This window comes from Chiloscyllium plagiosum, unplaced genomic scaffold, assembly GCF_037043375.1.
Source record: "Chiloscyllium plagiosum isolate Xiang-an unplaced genomic scaffold, Cpla_swu_hap1 HiC_scaffold_18, whole genome shotgun sequence".
Lineage (NCBI taxonomy): Eukaryota > Metazoa > Chordata > Chondrichthyes > Orectolobiformes > Hemiscylliidae > Chiloscyllium > Chiloscyllium plagiosum.
This window is the reverse complement of record NW_028270156.1, coordinates 81,096,089-81,114,672: the sequence shown is the minus strand read 5'-3', so window position 1 is coordinate 81,114,672 and position 18,584 is coordinate 81,096,089. Positions and strand designations below refer to the sequence as shown.

At 46.6% G+C, this 18,584-nt stretch overlaps 1 protein-coding gene across 2 annotated transcripts in view; it reads right to left on the bottom strand.

Annotated features, from left to right (window-relative positions):
- Nucleotides 1-14,120: 14,120 nt before the first annotated feature.
- rapsn (receptor-associated protein of the synapse, 43kD) overlaps nucleotides 14,121-18,584 on the bottom strand; it is a 72,383-nt gene continuing 67,919 nt past the window's right edge. For both annotated transcript variants that reach the window (XM_087996183.1, XM_087996184.1), the window contains 2 exons: nucleotides 16,923-17,122; nucleotides 14,121-14,746 (listed from right to left, as the gene is read on the bottom strand). In XM_087996183.1, the coding sequence (XP_087852309.1) occupies nucleotides 14,674-14,746; nucleotides 16,923-17,122 (273 nt within the window). In that variant the 3' untranslated portion in view covers nucleotides 14,121-14,673. The remainder of the gene's footprint in view (nucleotides 14,747-16,922; nucleotides 17,123-18,584) is intronic.

Sequence of the window (18,584 nt, the reverse complement as noted above, 5' to 3'; positions counted from 1 at the left end):
GCGACTGACTGTGTGGAGTTTGCACGTTCTCCCCGTGTCTGCGTGGGTTTCCTCCGGGTGCTCCGGTTTCCTCCCACAAAGATGTGCAGGTCAGGTGAATTGGCCATGCTAAATTGCCCGTAGTGTTAGGTAAGGGAATAAATGTAGGGGTATGGGTGGGTTGCGCTTCGGCGGGGCGGTGTGGACTTGTTTGGCCGAAGGGCCTGTTTCCACACTGTAAGTAATCTAATCTAATCTAAACAATTACCAGTGTGCTGTACTCTTTGTTTTGTAGTGTAGGATCTCCCCTTCTCCCGACTTCTATTCCTCACAAGATGAAATTCTTGCCAGAAACTAAAATTTGCCTTATGTACCATTCTGTAATCATCTGCCATTTCGTCCACTTTCTCACTTCTTGAACTTTCTGTTCATCCACATGAATTTGAGTCATCTCAGAAGTGAGGTGTTAAACTCCTCCAGCAGAATAATCTCTGTTACAGCCTCATTTTTAAGGATCACACCCATCTATCAAAATTACTATGTCTGATTCTTTCAAACTCAACATAAATCTGACCTGGTTCCTTCTTTCTGTTTCTGAACTGCTGTCTGTATGCTTCTGGTACCAATTCATAAGCAATCAAAATAGCTTCATAACCTCTTAACCCCTCATCTGACAGCGCTGCGAATACCTCACTGGCTCTGCCTACCAGCTTAGTCTGAACTAGCATTGCCCACAAGTTCTCTGACCACTCCATCTGCCTGGCCAACTTTTTAAAAGAAATAAAGGAGGCTTCTACACCTTTTTCATCAATGTGTGGCAGTGTTTTAACATATTAAAATATATCACTACTCTTCATCTCCATCCTGTTAACTTGGATTTCCTGACTGATTCACAACTTCAATAGGTTAGAATTGGGTCTAACCAGGGACAAAAGTAAAGCTGAAATTGTCAGGGATGTAGCCAAGCACTTAGGTGTGTTAGAGAAACAGAAAGTGCAATAAAATTAGAAAAAAACTTAAATTAAAATTGTGAAAAATGGAGTTAGAAGATAAGGAAAGGGAAAGAAGACCAATGAGAGAAGAGGGAGAGAGAGAAGAAAAAGAGAGCAAGAGAGAAAGAGAGAAGGTGAGAGAGAAGGAAGAGAATAGGACAGAGGTTGGACCCTGAGAGCCTTTCTCCTCAGATGGTGATGGCTAGCACGTGGGGACAGAGCTTTAAATTAAGGGGTGATAGATATAGGACAGATGTCAGAGAGTAGTAGGGGCATGGAATGTACTGCCTGCAACAGTAGGGGCAACATTAAGGCATTTAAATGGTCGTTGGATAAACATATGGACGAGAATGGAATAGTGTAGGATAAGCTTCATATTGGTTCCACAGGCCAGCACAACATCGAGGGCCGAAGGGCCTGTACTGTGCTGTTATGTTCCATGTTCTATCCACATTTTGGATTATCCAAACAAGATCTCAAGGTCCCATTAAAACTTTATCCGTTATCCGAACAGTTAACTGAACAAAATGTTCCCCGCCAGTCTCATTTGGATAATCGAGGTTGTTCTGTATTACTGGAGTATATACAGTAATTACAAGATAACTTTAGCTGTTGTAGCTGTCTTCGGATGTTAATTGGGTGGTATCTCACACCTGGTGTTTATTAATTTACTGGGACAATTATTCTTTCATCAATAGGTCTGGGATCAGTCACTTGTATTAGGCATACTCTTATCAAAGCTGTATGGAATGGCATTCACAAGGCCTTTTTTGCTGTCTTTGGAGTTGCTCTGTTCAAAACAGCTATTGATTACTTTACTGGAACAGTCTTGTTTATCTCTTCTCAGCCATTTAATGTTTAAGTGTTGGGACAGGCTCAGCAGGCTGCCCCATTTTGTTTGTCGGTCATTTTGTGTGAGCAGACCTGGGCCAATTTTCGTATAAGCATGCGCGGTGCACCCCTACATCAGCCTGATGAAGGACTTATACCCGAAACGTCGATTCTCCTGCTCTTCGGATGCTGCCTTACCTCTGTGCTTTTCCAGCGCCATATTTTTCAACTGCATTAGGTGAAATCACAATCAGGGAAATTATATGGTATAAGATCCACTTGGCTGACCTCAAAGCAATCACTACAGCCCTCCCCTCTTATCCATGGAATGTGGGCCAGTTCTTTGTCCTATAGCTTCTGTTCGGGCATTTTCACTGCAGGTCCAGTTCCTCCGAATCTTCCTTGGATACTGGCAGCATACCAGCTCATTGCCCATCTCCTGTGCCTGGAGAGTCTTGACTGAAATTCATCTTCTTCAGGCAGTAATGGCATCGAGGCTGCGACATCTGCCATGTCCATCTCATCCTCAGAGACGCTCAGTGGAAAGGGAGGACCCACGGGTGCTGACAGCCTTGCTTGATGTTCTGAAGGGGAGGGTATGTTTTGCTCTTGCCCTGTTTGCACGGTTGCAGCTTTCATGTGGTTCACTGCTTCTTCTTCCCAAACATTTTATATCATGGGATCTGACCCCACGTCAACCATGCCTCTTACCCATGGAGGGCTATTCCCATGGTTTCAACACCAAACTCCATCCCCTAAGTAAACTGCCTCTCCTGCTTACAGGTATCTTGGCGTTGCTGATGCCATTTCACCCTTGTCTCCCAGATCCGGGATGATCAGGTTTAATCTGGTATGGTGTCTTCTTCTCATTAGCAACTCTGCTGGATCTGTCTCTGTAGTTGCATGAGGGGTAGTCTGATAATCGAACAGGAACTGAGACCGTTTGGTATTGAGTGAGGCTTTAGGATGTTTCTTTCGGCCTGGCTTCAACATTTGGACTCCTCTTTTCTGCCAGACCATGGATGATTTGGAGCTGTCCTTACCTACCGAAAAACATTCAACTTGCGGAAATACTCAAATTCTCTGCTGGTGAATGATGTCCTTCTGTCTGTGACCAACACCTCTGGGAGTCTGTGTATTGCAATTTTTTCGATCGTCGTCCCTGTATTTGAAGCATGACACATGACCTCAATGCACGTGAGTGAATAGGCATCCCACAATGACTAAATGACTAAAAGCCCCACCAAAGCAGCTATGGTGGCACACAATCCTGTCCACCAGACATAACTTCTCGTCAACATCTTCATTTCGGAAACCCCAGATGGCTCTGTTGAAGTTCAGATTAGAGTGGCGCTGGAAAAGCACAGCAAGTCAGGCAGCATCCGTGGAGCAGGCAAATCAACGTTTCGGGCAAAAGTCCTTCATCAGGAATGAGGCTGGGAGCCTCCGGGGTGGAGAGATAAATGAGAGGGGGATGGGTCTGGGGAGAAGGTAGCTGAGAGTATAATAGGTGGATGGAGATGGGGGGGTAAAGGTGATAGGTCAGAGAGGAGGATGGAGCGGATAGGTGGGAAGGAAAATGGACAGGTGGGACAGGTCATGAGGATGGTGCTGAGCTGAAAGGTTGGAACTGGGGTAGGGAGGGGGAAGGGGAAATGAGGAAACTGGTGAAGTCCACATTGATGTCCTGGGATTGAAGCGTTCCGAGGTGGAAGATGAGGTGTTCTTCCTCCAGGCATTGGGTGTGGAGGAAGTGGTGATGAAGGAGGCCCAGGACCTGCAAGTCCTCGGCAGAGTGGGAGGGGGAGTTGAATTGTTCGGCCACGGGGCGGTGGGGTTGATTGGTTCGAGTGTCCCGGAGATGTTATTCCCTGAAGCACTCTACAAGAAGGCACCTGGTCCCCCCAATGTAGAGGAGACCGCATCAGGAGCAACGGATACAGTTAATGGCGTGTGGAAGTTCAGGTGAAACTTTGATGGATGTGGAAGGCTTCTTTGGGCATTGGAAGGAGATGAGGGGGGAGGTGTGGAGGTGTGGGCGCAGTTCCTGTGGTGGCAAAGGTGGGGGAGGGGGGGCGCGTGGACCTAACCAGGTAGTCACAGAGGGAACGGTCTTTGCCGAAAGCGGATAGGGATGGGGAGGGAAACACATCCCTGGTGGTGGAGTCCGTTTGTCACTGGCAGAAATGTCGGCGGATGATGCGATTTATGCAGACCTTGGGGGGAGGAAGGTGAGGACTGGGGGGTTCTGACTTTGTTGTGGTTGGAGGGGTTCCAGGGCAGAGGTGCCAGACGTGGATGAGATGCATTGGAAGGCTATCGATTTGAGTGGTGTGGGTGTTGGTGTTGTACACTTGCAAGAAATATCCCTATTGGGTATTTATCCAGAAAAATGTATAACCATCAATATTCCACGATTGAGAAGGAGACCTTGAGCTTGGTGTTGGTGTTGTAACATTTCAACATTTATACAACCAGTAATGTTTCTGAGACAATTATATAAACTATTGTAATCCCTTAAAGATTTTGGAAAAATGTAAGGATAAAAATTCCAGACTGTTCAGTTGGAGCTGATTATTGTAGCCATTCAATTTGCAAATTATACGTGTTGGTCCCACCGCCCCCAAAAACAGTCCCAATGTCCCAAAATGTAATGCCCTCCTTCCTGCAACAATTGTCCAGCCATGCAATAATTTGGAGTAACCTCCTACTTCTCCAATCATGAGCACATTTGCCTGTTTGAAGGTAAACATCACTACTTTGAACTTTTTGACATTTTTAGAGTTGGATTTTCTGTCCATAAAGGCGAGCATTTGATAGTTGGCTGTTGAAAAAGATGAGTTTGGGACTCTAGTGGTTTAAAAAGGCACTGAAGGGATCCTCTACATCTTGAAGATATCTTCAAGAAAGTAGCAACAGAACAAATGAGACCAATGCTGACACAAGTGCTATTTTCACTTTATTTAGTGTCCCGGATCAGATAGCATCTAACAGTGCACCTCCAGTCCCTGGCAAACTGCTTGAAGCCAAGTGTGTTAAATTGGAAGTGACCCATATCAGAGTGTGACCTCTCAAATCACATTCAAATGGTGCAGCAGAAGGTGCGGTTCGTATTAACAGATCAATGGTCAGAAAGAATTGAACAATTATAGAATCATACAGTATGGAGGAGACCCTTCGCCCATCAAGTCTGTGCTGTGGAAAATACACCGCGACCTACACTTGTCTCAGTTTCCATCACTAACGGTTATGAGGCTTCATGCCACAACTACCTTCTCAGCCAGTACTTTTCAGACTCTGGATGAAATAGATGTCCCCAGTTTCGAATCCCCACAAGGCAGGATCCCTGTAGAGAATGTAGGGGATTCCTCAATGTAGGATCTACAAACAGCAGGATCATCACAACAAGGAATCCTCATTGAGTGGGATCGTCACAGAGTAACATTCCAGTGTAAGGTCATCCCGGTTCAGGGTCCTTAGCTGAAATAAACCCCATCTTTTCACAGTAGTGGCTGCCAGTTTTCAGTCAGAGAATGCAGGGCAGAGATGATATGTGGGTGGGGTGGGGGGACTGTGGTGATAGGTGGGAGTGGGGAGAGTGACAGGTTGATGAGGGGAAGGGTGACAGGTTGGCAAGGAGGAGGGTGATTGGTGGGAGAGGGGCAAAGATTGATGGGGAGGAAAGTGACAAGTTGGCGAGGAGGAGGGTGGTAGGGAGCAAATGATAGACTGGTGAGGGGGAGGGTGTATGTGTCTTGGAGTATTGTTGTATAGGTTGGGGGTTGGAAGTTGTTCGCCTGTCAGAGTATGAATTCAAGGAGGGGGGAGATCTCTCTGGGGGGATTTCAGGTCAGGGATGTGTTGAATTGGGTGCAGATCCAGGAAATTTGGCCTGGTTAGAGGGCTCAGAAGAGTTGGTCTGGACAGGAGATTGAAGGAGGAATCAGATTGTGAATGGTGTTGAACATTATGCACTCATCGGCAAATATCGCCACTTCTAACCTTATGATGGAGGGAAGGTCGTTGGTGAAGCAGCTGAAGTTGGTTGGGCCTAGGACACTACCTTGAGGAGCTCTTGCAGAGATGACCTGGAGTTCAGATGACTGACCACAACCATCTTCCTATATACCAAACATGACTCAAACCAGCAGTTTGCCCTTTAATATCCACTGATTCCAGTTTTGCTAGGGCTCCTTGATGCCACACTTGGTCAAATGATATCAAGATCTCTGACTATCAAGGGGGTGGCCACGGTGGTTAGCACTGCTGCCTCACAGCGCCAGGGACCCAGGTTTGATTCCAGCCTTGGGCAACTGTCTGTGTGGAGTTTGCACATTCTCCCCGTGTCTGTGTGGGTTTCCTCCGGGTGCTCCGGTTTCCTCCCGCAGTCCGAAGATGTGCGGGTCAGGTGAATTGGCCATGCTAAATTGCCCGTAGTGTTTAGGTGCATTAGTCAGAGGGAAATGGGTCTGGGTGGGTTATTCTTCGGAGGGTCGGTGTGGACTTGTTGGGCCAAAGGGCCTGTTTCCACACTGTAGGGAATCTAATCACTTTTGCCTCACCTCTAGAATTTAGCTGTTTTGTCTATGTTTGAACTAAGGCTGTAATAATGAGGTAAAGCGCTGAGTGGACCTAACAAAATCCAAACTGAGCATCATTGAAAAGATGATTGCTGAATAGGTGCTGCTTGATAGCTTTGTTGATGGCATCTTCCATCACTGTACTGATGATTGAGAGTAGACTGATGGAGCAGTAATTGGCCAGACTGGATTTGTCCTACCTTTTGTGGACAGGACATAAGCCTGGGCAATTTTCCACATTAGAACATAGATAGGTACAGCACAGGAACAGGCCCTTCGGCCCACATTGTTTGCTGAACATGATGCCAAATTAAATGAATCCCTTCTGCCTGCGCTTGGTCCGTGTCCCTCCATTCTTTGCATATTCATGCACTTACCAAAGTGTCCCTTAAATTATCCTATCATATCTTTCCCCACCACCACCCCTGGCAGCGAATTTCCGACACCTACCACTTTCTGTAAAAAAACTTGCCCCTCACATATCCTTTGAACCCTCCCATCTCACCTTAAATTTTAAACAGTTCAACTCCAGAAAAAAAAGATTCTGACTGTCAAACCCATCTATGCATCTCATAATTTTATAGACTGCTATCAAGTCTCCCCTCAGCCTCTGCCGCTCCAGAGAAAACAAGCCAAATGCTTCTAGCTCATGCTCTCTAATTCAGCATCCTGGAAAACCTCTTCTGCACCCTCTCCAAAGCCTCCACATCCTTCCTGTAATGTTGCAACCAGAACTGAATGCAATACTCTAAGTGTGGCCTAACCAAAGTCTTATACAGCTGCAACATGACATCCTGACTCTTGTGCTCAGTTCCCCAATCAATAAAAGCAAGCATGCCATTTTACCACCTTAATTACTTGTGTTGCCATTTTCAGGGAGAATTGTCAGGTAGATGGCAGTGTTGTAGCTGTGCTGGAACAGCTTGGCTACAGGAGCAGTGTTCTCAAGCACAAGTCTTCAGTACTATTGCCAGAATGTTGTCAGGGCCTTTGCAGTATTCACCAGTGTCGGCATCAGATCAGTCTTCCCGAGAGTCAGCCCAAGAAAAGCGATGGGCCTGGATGGAGTCCCTGGCTGTGCACTTAGATCCTATGTGGACCAGCTGCCAGAGGTATTCACTGACATCTTCAACCTCTCCCTACTACAAGCCAAAGTCCTTAACTGCTTCAAGAAATCTACATTCATCCCGGTACCAAAGAAAGCAAATGCAACATGCCTTAATGATTACCGCCCAGTAGCTTTGACCTCCAAAATCATGAAGTGTTTGTCATTGCCCATATTATCTCGAGCATCCCAGCCTGCTTCAATCCCCTGCAATTTGCCTACTGATGTAACAGGTCCATAGCAGACATTCTTTCCTTAGCCCTGCACTCATCCCTGGAACATCTGGGCAGCAAAGACACCTACATCAGACTCCTACTCATCGACAACAGCTCTGCCTTCAACTCCATAATTCCCTTCAGGCTGATCTCAAAACTTCATGACCTAGGTCTCAGCACCACCCTCTGCAGTGGGATCCTCAGCTTCCTGACCCACAGACTGCAATCAGTAAAGATAGACAACTGCACCTCTTCCACGATAACCCTCAACACTGGAGCCCCGCCAAGGATGCATTCTCAACTGCATACTGTACTCCCTGTACACTCACAAAATGAGTAGCAAAATTCCAAATGAACACCATCTACAATGTCATGGGGCAATGATAACAATCCTTCTATCAATGTTGGCAAAACAAAAGACTTCAGAAAAAAAGGAGGAGAAAATGTCCCCTGTCTCCATCAATGGAGCGGAGGTTGAGAGGGTTGAGAGTGTCAAGTTTTTAGGAATGATGGTAACCAACAAGCTGTCTGAAGTTCCTACGTAGGTGCGACAACAACACCTCTTCTTGCTGAGGTGGCTTAGGAAATTCATCATGTCCAATAAGGACCCTCACCAACCTTTACAGGTGCTTCATAGAAAGCACACTATCCAGGTGCATAATGATCTAGTACTAGAGCTGCTCTGCCCAGGACTGCAAGAAACTAGAGAAGGTTGTGTGCTCTGCCCAGACCATCATGGACTCCATTTACACTTCATGCTGCTGTGGAAAGGCTGCCAACATCATCAAAGACCCTTCCCACCCCTATAATGCTCTCTTACAACCTCTTCCATCAGGCAGAAGATACAGAAGCTTGAACACGCACCAACAAGTTTGAAAACAGCTTCTTCCCTGCTGTTATTAGGCTGAAGAATTGACACTTTAACTTCAAAAAATGTCAATCTTGTTAATGTTAAACTTGCTTCTTGGATCGCCTGTGCAGTGTAAGCTGTATGCCTCAGTCTGTCTAAGCACCCTATGCTCTGCATATCCTTGTTCGTATGATCTGCCTATATTGCTCACAAACAGAGCTTTTCACTGTATTTTGGTACACGTAATGAGGACAGCAGATGCTAGAGATCAGAGTTGAGAGTGTGGTGCTGGAAAAGGACAGCAGGTCAGGCAGCATCCGAGGTATACATGACCACAATCAATCAAATAAAATTGACTTCTGTGGCTCCAATTGTTTCTTGATATCACATGGCATGAATCAAACTGATTATTCCAAATGTTTCAGCCTTATCATTTACAGTCATGTGTTGGCCGCTTCCATCATTGAGGATGGGGATATTTGTCCAGCCTGCTCCCCCATTGAGTTGTTTAATTATCCTCCACCATTCATGACTGAATGCGGCAGACTACAGAGCTTAGATTTGACCCTTTGGTTGTCGACTTGCCCAGATCCATCACTTCTAACTTAGGCTGTTTGGCAGCAAGTGGGCCTGGTTGTTAGCTTCACCAGGTTGACACCTCATTTCCAGGTATGCCTGGTGCTGCACCTGACTTGCCCTCCTGCACTCTCCATTAAATCAAGGTGAAATCAGTGCCTGATGATAATAGTTGACTGGGGGATATGCCAGGCCATGATCTTGCAGATTGCGCTGGATTACGATTCTGCTGCTGTTGATGGCCCACAGCAACTCATGGATTCCCAGTCAAGTCGCTAGATATGTTTGAGGTCTGTCTCATTTTAGCACAGTGATAGTGCTGCACACACAATGGAGGGTATTCTTAATGTGAACATGGGACTTCACAAGGACTGTGCAGTGGTCACTCTTACCGATACTATCATGGACAGATAAAGTTTCAATTATGATTTGATCAGCTCAGTCAGTGGTGGTGAGTGATTGGTGAGTGATACTGTCATGGAGTTATCTAAGTGAAGTTGAATATGGGTTCCACACAACCTCATTTCTTGACAATTCTGAATCCTCTAGGACTAAAACTGAACACTCAGTTTGTTTTAATTACAGTTTTAATTATGACGCAGCATTTAAAAAATAGGTGTGTTGTCCAACAGCACTTTGCCCCCCCCCCCCCCCCCCCCCCATGACCTAATATTCAACCTTTCCCCACTGGCCAGTTACCTCACAGCAAAATATACTGCACCTCATTAGGATTAAGAAAAAATTATGGTTGCTGGACTTCTGAAACAAAAAAAAATGGAAATTGCAGATGTATGAATATCTGTGGAAAGAAAACAGAATTAACATTTCAAGAAGATTGACCCTTCTTCAGAACTGATAGCAGCTGGGAATCAAAGTGTAGGAGGGGCTGGGAGTGAGCAGAAACGTGGAGATGGCAGCCAGAGAGAGAGAGAAAGATAAAAAGTTGGGCAGATGAAGGGATTGTTGGTAATAGGCCACAGAAGAAGAAATGGAGAGGATCAGAAGGTGTGTGGTTGCTTAGCTCAGTTGGCTAAACAGCTGGTTTGTGATGCAGAATTACACCAATAGCGTGGGTTCAATTTCCACACCAGCTGAGGTTATCAAGCTATGCTTCATAGAATCCCTACAGTGTGGAAGCAGGCCATTTGGCCCATCGAGTCCAGACACAGCCTCCCAACCCTCCCCCTATATCCTATCTATGTAACCCTGTATTGCCCATGGCCAGTCCACCTGGCCTGCACACTATGGGCCATTTAGCATGGTCAATCCACCTAACTCCACCTTCTTTGGACTGTGGGAGGAAATCGGAGCACCCAATGGAAACCCCACAGATGAGTAAGAAAGTACAAGCTCCACACACAGAGACAGACAGTCGCCCAAGGTTGGAATTGAATCCAGATCCCTGGCCCTGTGAGGCAGTAGTGCTAGCCACTAGCCGCTTTGCAACGCTGGGGTCCTGCCTTCTCAACGTCTACCCTCACTTGAAGTGTGGTGACCCTAAGATTAAATCAAAATCTCTCTTTAACAAAAGAGCAGACCGATGATACATAGACCATTCCCTCCAGGACACCTTGGTCTACTCCTCCTCCATGCCCACTTCTCATGGCATCTTTGCCTGCAATCACAGGGTAACACTTGCCTATTACTTTCTGTCTCCTCACTATCCAAGGCCCCAGACGAACCTTCCAGGTGAATAAGTGCTTTACCTGCACTTCACTCAAATGCAGTTTACCGTATTCACTGCTCACAGTGTGGTCTCCTCGATACTGGGGAGATGAAACGCAGACTGAATAACCGCTTTGCAGAACCATGTTCTGACAGCAAAAATGATCCTGAGCTTCCAGTTCCCTGCCACTTCAACACATCACAATGTTCCCTGGTCAACATTTCTGTCTCCAGCCTGTTGCAGAGTTGCAGCGCAGGCTGGAAGAACAGCATCCCATTTTTCCACTTGGGGACCCTGCAGCCTTTAGGATTCAATATTGAGTTCAATAATTTAAGAATCTGAACACCTTCTTCGATGTCCACACCCCCATCATCCAGGCCCTGTCATCTTAAGAGTTACTTCCAGCACAGCCAACTTGTTTCCACCACCCATTGTCCCCCATTATCAGCTTTTCCTCTTCCCTGGCTTTCTATCAACCATCTCTTTGCCTGCTTAAAAGGGGTCAGTTTAACTCAATTGGCTGGAGGTTGATCTGGCAAAGGAGTGGGATACCAACAGCATGGGATCAATCCCCACACCAGCCTAGGTTACCATGAAGGACTTTCCTTCTCCTGAGGTGTGGTGGCCTCCAAGTTAAGTCGCCAGCAGTTGTCTGTCTCTAAAGAGAGAGTAGTCCTATGGTCTGGTGAGATTACGTTGACTTGAGTTATCTGCTGAAGTTCCTTTCTCTCTCTGTAGGCTCCACCTTCAACCATCTACTCAGTCCTTTACTAAACCACCCTATCTTCAGCATAATTGTCACTGTTCCTTCGTTAATATTAGTTCTGAAGAAGGATCATTGAACTGAAAGTGTTAACCCTGCTTTCTGTCCACAGGTTCTGCCAGACCTGCTGGTTTCTCCAGCAATTTCTACTTTGTTTTTCATTAGGATCAGGATTGTTCCAAGAACCACACTTTTCAACTTTGCTCAAGAACAGCAGTTTCAGCAACTTCCCAGACTCATTGAAAACGCATGAAAAGTTGTGAACTCATGTTCACTCATGTATTTAAACTAAACAGGGTACACACTGCCCAAACAATCTAACTTGGCATATTTCTTTCAAACCTGATTATAATAATAATAAGAATATAAAATGCAGCAGCAAAACATCAATCACACAGGATGCATAGAGAGTATGAGAAATTCATGCAAATGTACAGTCAGGATCAAGGGTGGGATCAGAGGTGGAGGGTGAGGTCAGAGGCTGGGATGGGGTCAGGATTTGAGAGTGGGATCAGTGTTCAGGTGAGGTCAGAGGTTGGGGGTGAATTCAGGGAATGGTGTGAGTTCAGGGGTTGGGGATGGGTTGAGGGATTGAGGGTGAGTTTGGGGTTGAGTGTGATATTAGGGCTTGAGGGTGAGGTCAAGGTGTTGGGGGTGAGGGTGGGGTTGGGGGATGGGGTCAGAGCTGAGGGTGGGGTCAGGGTTTGAGACTGTGGTCAAGGGGTGGAGATATAATCAGGGGTTGAGTGTGATTTCAGGGTTTGGTGGTGAGGTCGAGGGTTGAGAATGGGGTCAGGGTTGAGGGCGGGATCAGGGTTGAGGGTGGTGTTGGGGATTGTCAGTGGTGTCAGGGATTGAAGTTGAGGTCAACAGTTGTGGGTGAGATCGGAATTGGGGGTGGGTCAGGGATTGAGGGTGGGGATGGATTTGAGGGTAAGATCAAGGAAGTATTAGATCTGTGGGTAAGGAATGATATTTGCTGGGTTAATGGTAGGGTATCGCTGGTTAATATGGTTTGAGGTTTCGATGGTCCTGGTGTTGGAGCAGGTCAGGAGAGGTCACCTCTTACCTGCCTTCATCATACTTTCTGCCATGGATCATATCTCCAGTTGTCAGGAATCTACAGGGATTAGCTAAAGGGAGACAATGCATTCAACCTCAAACCAAAACAATACTGGAAAGACTGGAATTGCTGAGCAGAGCTGGCAGCCTGTGTGGAGAGGGAAACACAGTGAACCTTTCTAGTCTGTGTCCTGGTGAGCCGTATATTGAGGTACTGAGAAACACTAATGCTATTGCTCTCTCCATGGAAGTTGATAGACCTACTGAGTATTCCCAGCATTTTCCATTGTTGCTTCAGTTTGCCATAATGTGGAGCATTTCTGAACAAAGACGTTTGAACGACACAAAATCTAATGGAAGCAAAATTAGAAATTGTTGGAAAAGCTCAGCAGGACTTGGCAACATCTGTGAGAATTCAAAGTTAATGTTTCATGTCCAGTGACCCTTCCTCAGAATTGATTTAGTTTTAAGAAAAATAGTGGGTGGGGGGGGGGGGGGGGGGGGGGTGGGGGGGAGGGAGAGTTTAAGGAGTAAACGATACATGGAGGTGGAGCCCAAGGAGAGAGAAGAACAGTAGGACAGACAAAGGAGTAGAAAAAAACAACTTTTTTCGAGCTACCATCAGTTCTGAGGAATGGTCATGAGATATGAAACATTAACTTTGCAGATGCTGCCAGACCTGCTAAGTTTTCCAGTCATTTCTGTTTTTACTTTTGATTTCCAGCATTCGCAGTTCTTTTGCTTTTTACAAAATCTGCTGGGGCTGGAAGAATTGCATCCAAGTCAATCCTGACATCTGGATTTCTGAAATCAAACGTTCAAACAGATCAGGAACAAATTACTGCAGATGCTGGAATCTGTACTGAAAAGAACAAACGCTGGAGATCACAGCGGGTCAGACAGCATCCATGGAGAAAGAGGAGAAAGTGAGGTCTGCAGATGCTGGAGATCGGAGCTGAAAAATGTGTTGCTGGAAAAGCGCAGCAGGTCAGGTAGCATCAAAGGAGCAGGAGAATCGACATTTCGGGCACAAGCCCTTCTTCAGGAATGAGGAGGGTGTGTCCAGCAGGCTAAGATAAAAGGTAGGGAGGAGGGACTTGGGGGAGGGGCGTTGGAAATACGATAGGTGGAAGGAGGTGAGGGTGAGGGTGATAGGCCAGAGAGGGGGTGGGGGCGGAGAGGTCGGGAAGAAGATTGCAGGTCAAGAAGGCGGTGCTGAGTCCGAGGCTTGGGACTGAGATAAGGTGGGGGGAGGGGAAATGAGGAAGCTGGAGAAATCTGCATTCATCCCTTGTGGTTGGAGGGTTCCTAGGCGGAAGAACCTCGGTGGAAGGAGGTGTAATCTTCTTCTCGACCTCTCCGCCCCCACCCCCCCTCTCAGGCCTATCACCCTCACCTTAACCTCCTTCCACCTATCGCATTTCCAATGCCCCTCCCCCAAGTCCCTCCTCCCTACCTTTTATCTTAGCCTGCTTGGCACACCTTCCTGAAGAAGGGCTTGTGCCCGAAATGTCAATTCTCCTGCTCCTTGGATGCTGCCTGACCTGCTGCGCTTTTCCAGCAACACATTTTTCAGCTCATCCATGGAGAAAGAGCATGGTAACTAGTCTAGTCAAGCCTAGACTCAAAATGTTAGCTTACTCTCTCTCCATGGATGCAGTCTGACTCACTGTGATCCACAGCATTTGTTTTCAGTTCAAACAGATAATCTTGTTCATCAAAGAATCTCATTTGAACATTCAGTTTAACACAACAGATGCTACAAAGAACATATTAATCAATCGATATTCAGATCATGATCCCAATACATTATAACCAGATATCAGCCACACGCGTGTACTCAGGAAATATTGTAGGGTCTCGAAGTCCAAGTGGTTCTGTCATCTTGACCCCCATCTGATCACTCTCCATAGCTCGAGCAACTGGCCCTTAACGTGGTCAAGTCGGTCAAAAGTGGCTCCTTAAAGAGTTGTTTTCTGAGTTTGTGATTCTTTCAGAATCCATGGCTGTTTGTTAATGTTTGGATTGGGAAAGAATTCCCGGTGTTGTCCCAGTCACACGTAGCCAGGCTTCATGGCAGACCGCCTGCAATTTGGACAGCCTCGCATCTCACTGTTTTGTAAGCATCTAGGACAGAGAGGGAGATCATCAGAAACAGCCAGAACCCCAGCATAATACCCCATGGATGAAAGGTTCCAGACTGCCCACCCACATGCTGAATATAAGTCCAAATGCTGAAGATCATTCTCAGATCAGTACTGATCATGACAGAGAGAGAGAGACAGAGAGAGAGAAGTGGTGGAGAGAGAGACAGAAAGAAGTGAGACAGAGAAAGACCGACATTGGGGGAGACAAATGGAAAGGCACAGAAACAGATAGAGTGCAACAGAGAGCCTGTAACAGAAAGAGAAAGCAACAGGAAAAGAGAGAAGCAGAAACAGTTGGAGGCAAAGGCGCGGAGAGAGGAGACAAGAAAGAGGCAGCGAGGAAGGGAGAAAGTCCGAAATGAAGAGAGACAGAGACAGACGGGAAGATGGAGTGTGTTGGAGGTGGGTGAAGGGGTCCTCGGAAGGTGGGTGGGAGTCCTGATTGTAAAATTAAGCTCAGAGGCGGAGGCAGCCGGAGAAGTGTTCGACATCACGGCGCGTATTATCATCCGCCAACATTTCCGCCACCTCCAAACGGACCCCACCACCAGGGATATATTTCCCTCCCCACCCCTTTCCACTTTCCGCAAAGACCGTTCCCTCCGTGACCACCTGGTCAGATCCATGCCCCCCTACAACCCACCCCCTTCTTCCTGGCACCCTCCCTTGCCACCGCAGGAATTGCAAAACCTGCGCCCACACCTCCTCCCTCACCACCATCCAAGGCCCCAAAGCAGCCTTCCACATCCATCAAAGTTTCACCTGCACATCCACCAATGTCATTTGTTGTATCCGTTGTTCCCGATGCGGTCTCCTCTACATTGGGGAGACTGGACGCCTCCTAGCAGAGCGCTTTAGGGATCATCTCCGGGACACCCGCACCAATGAACCCCACCGCCCCGTGGCCCAACATTTCAACTCCCCCTCCCACTCTGCTGAGGACATGCATGTCCTGGGCCTCCTTCACCATCGCTCCCTCACCACCCGATGCCTGGAGGAAGAACGCCTCATCTTCCACCTCGGAACACTTCAACCCCAGGGCATCAATGTGGGCTTCACCAGTTTCCTCATTTCCCCTCCCCCCACCTTATCCCAGTTCCAACCTTCCAGCTCAGCACTGTCCTCATGACCTGTCCTACCTGCCAATCTCCCTTCCCACCTATTCACTCCACCCTCCTGTCTGACGTATCACCTCCATCCCCATCCCCATTCACCTATTGTACTCTATGCTACCTTCCCCCACCCTCCCCTCTGACCTATTACCTCCATCCCCATCCCCATTCACCTATTGTACTCTATGCTACCTTCCCCCACCCTCCCCTCTGACCTATCACCTCCAAACCCACCCCCATTCACCTATTGTACTCTTTGCTACTTTCTCCCCAGCCCCACCTCCCCCCCCCCCCCCCCCCTCCTATTTATCTCTCCATCCCGGAGGCTTCCTGCCTCTATTCCTGATGAAGGGCTTTTGCCCAAAACGTCGATTCTCCTGCTCCTCGGATGCTGCCTGACCTGCTGTGCTTTTCCAGCACCACTCTGTTCTAAACTCTAGTTTCCAGCAGCTGCAGTCCTCACTTTTGCCTAGTTGATTTTAACCTTTCCTCAGTACTGATTCGCTAACAATATGGTATCTCCTCAGTACTGACCCTCTGACAGTGCAGCACTCCCTCAGTACTGACCCTCTGACAGTGCAGCACTCCCTCAGTACTGACCCTCCAACAGTGCAGCACTCCCTCAGTACTGACCCTCTGACAGTGCAGCACTCCCTCAGTACTGACCCTCCAACAGTGCAGCACTCCCTCAGTATTGACCCTCGAACAGTTTATCACTCCCTCAGTACTGACCCTCTGACAGTGCAGCATGCCCTCAGTACTGACCCTCGAACAGTGTATCATTCCCTCAGTGCTGACCCCTCGAAAGCGCAACACTTCTTTAGTACTGACCCTCTGACAACGTGGCATTTCCCCAGCACTAGCCGTCTGATGATGCAACATTCTCTCAGCACTGACCCTCCAACAGTGGAGTGCCCCTCAGTCCTGCACTGAAATATTCACTTTATGCTCTAGTATCTAAGATGTAATGTTCACATCACACAGCAGAGCTTTGCAACTTACTGGTGAATTTCATTTGTCTGCTGTTTCGGGTGCGAGACTTACTTCAGATGGAAAAGATGGGAGCATGGCAGCGCCTGGAGCTGTGAGTTCTTATCTCCAATGGAATCTCCACACATCCCGCAGTACAACTCCATGTCTTCCATGCACTCATGGAATTTAACAACATGTTCTCGCAGAAGCCGCTGGGAACCCTTCACTCGATAGATTGTCTCACTTAAACAGTGTGCCTTTAGCATGTATAGCTAGGGAGATGAAGCAGAAACCAAGCTTCAGCAGGTAAATTGGGCAGAGATAGTCTCTCTCCCTCTCACATACACGCACGCATGCAGACACACACACACTCGTCAAAGGGTGTATTGCCTTTAAAATGTAGAGAACTGATCCACCAAATCCTGTCTTCATTTCTGACAGATTCCATTTTTGTCATTCTGGGACATGCTTCCCACATGGTCAAAGCCTTCCCTCAGCAACATTAATGAGCTTTCGTTACAATCTCAGCTACTATTGTTACTATTGGACAAGCCAAGTCACTGAAAGTAAATATGGCTTGGTTGACCGCAACTTTAATCTTTCTTCGGTTGTTAATCTGCTGGTTACTCACTGAAATGCATTCATTTGAAGCTGATGTTCTTTAACAACAGAACATAGGCTTCTTTCATAAAAGAAAATAATACAAGCAAACCTCTCTCCCTCTCTATGTCTTTATGTAAAAGATCTTAACACAAATGCAAATGTAAAGTTTCAACCTGTTTTCCAATACTACCCATTACAGAAATTCAAGCCCAGAGAAATTATGCTGCTATCTTCAACTCAATCATTCCCTCTGATTTCATTCCCGTTGACTGTGGAGACAATTTAAAGCTTCCTGTCAAAGTCCTTTACTCAGTTCTAATAAAATGCAGATTTCCATCTAAAGCCTTTGGAATCTTCAATTATACCCTTCTGCTGGCTTCTCTGAATATCCCTGAACCCCTGCTCAGAGAAAACTAAAGCTTTTTCTTTCTGTTTTTGTGCTTTCTGAATTAAACTGTTAACTTGTTTCTTGAACTTAATCCCTGATTCTTCTCAACCAAACTGAAGACAATATTTATGATCTTGGAAGTCTTCACCTGACATAACACAGCAAACATCCTTCCATTTCAATTTGCCTAACATTAACTGGGACAGTCAGTTTGAAAGATTTGAGGGAGTGGAATTTTTAAAATGCATCCAGGATGGTTTTCTTCCGCCTGTACGTAGAAGACCTTCTAGGTAACAAAACTGGTTAAGTGGTTGACGAATCAATGGAAGAGCATTTTGCACTCAGCTATAATAACTTCATTAGATTCAAAATTGTATGGAAAAGGTGAAGGATGGGCCTGAAATCAAAGTTCACATCTATGGGAAGTTCAATTTTAATAAGATCAGGTATGATTTGACCAGAGTGGACTGGGAGCAGATACCTCCAGGTAAATCTGTCTCAGAACAGTGGAATGAATTTCAGAAGGAGACATGGAGAGTACAGAGTCAGCATGTTCCAATAAAGAAAAAGGGCATGACAGTCAAATCCTGTAGACCCGAGATATCAAGGGATCTACAGCATTGAATTAAGAGAAAATTGGAGTATTATGGCAGCTGCTGAGGGCTCAAAACAGCAGAAATCCTACAGAAGTTTAGAGTATACAAGAAGGTATTAAAGTGGTATTTAGGAGAGTGAAAAGGGTA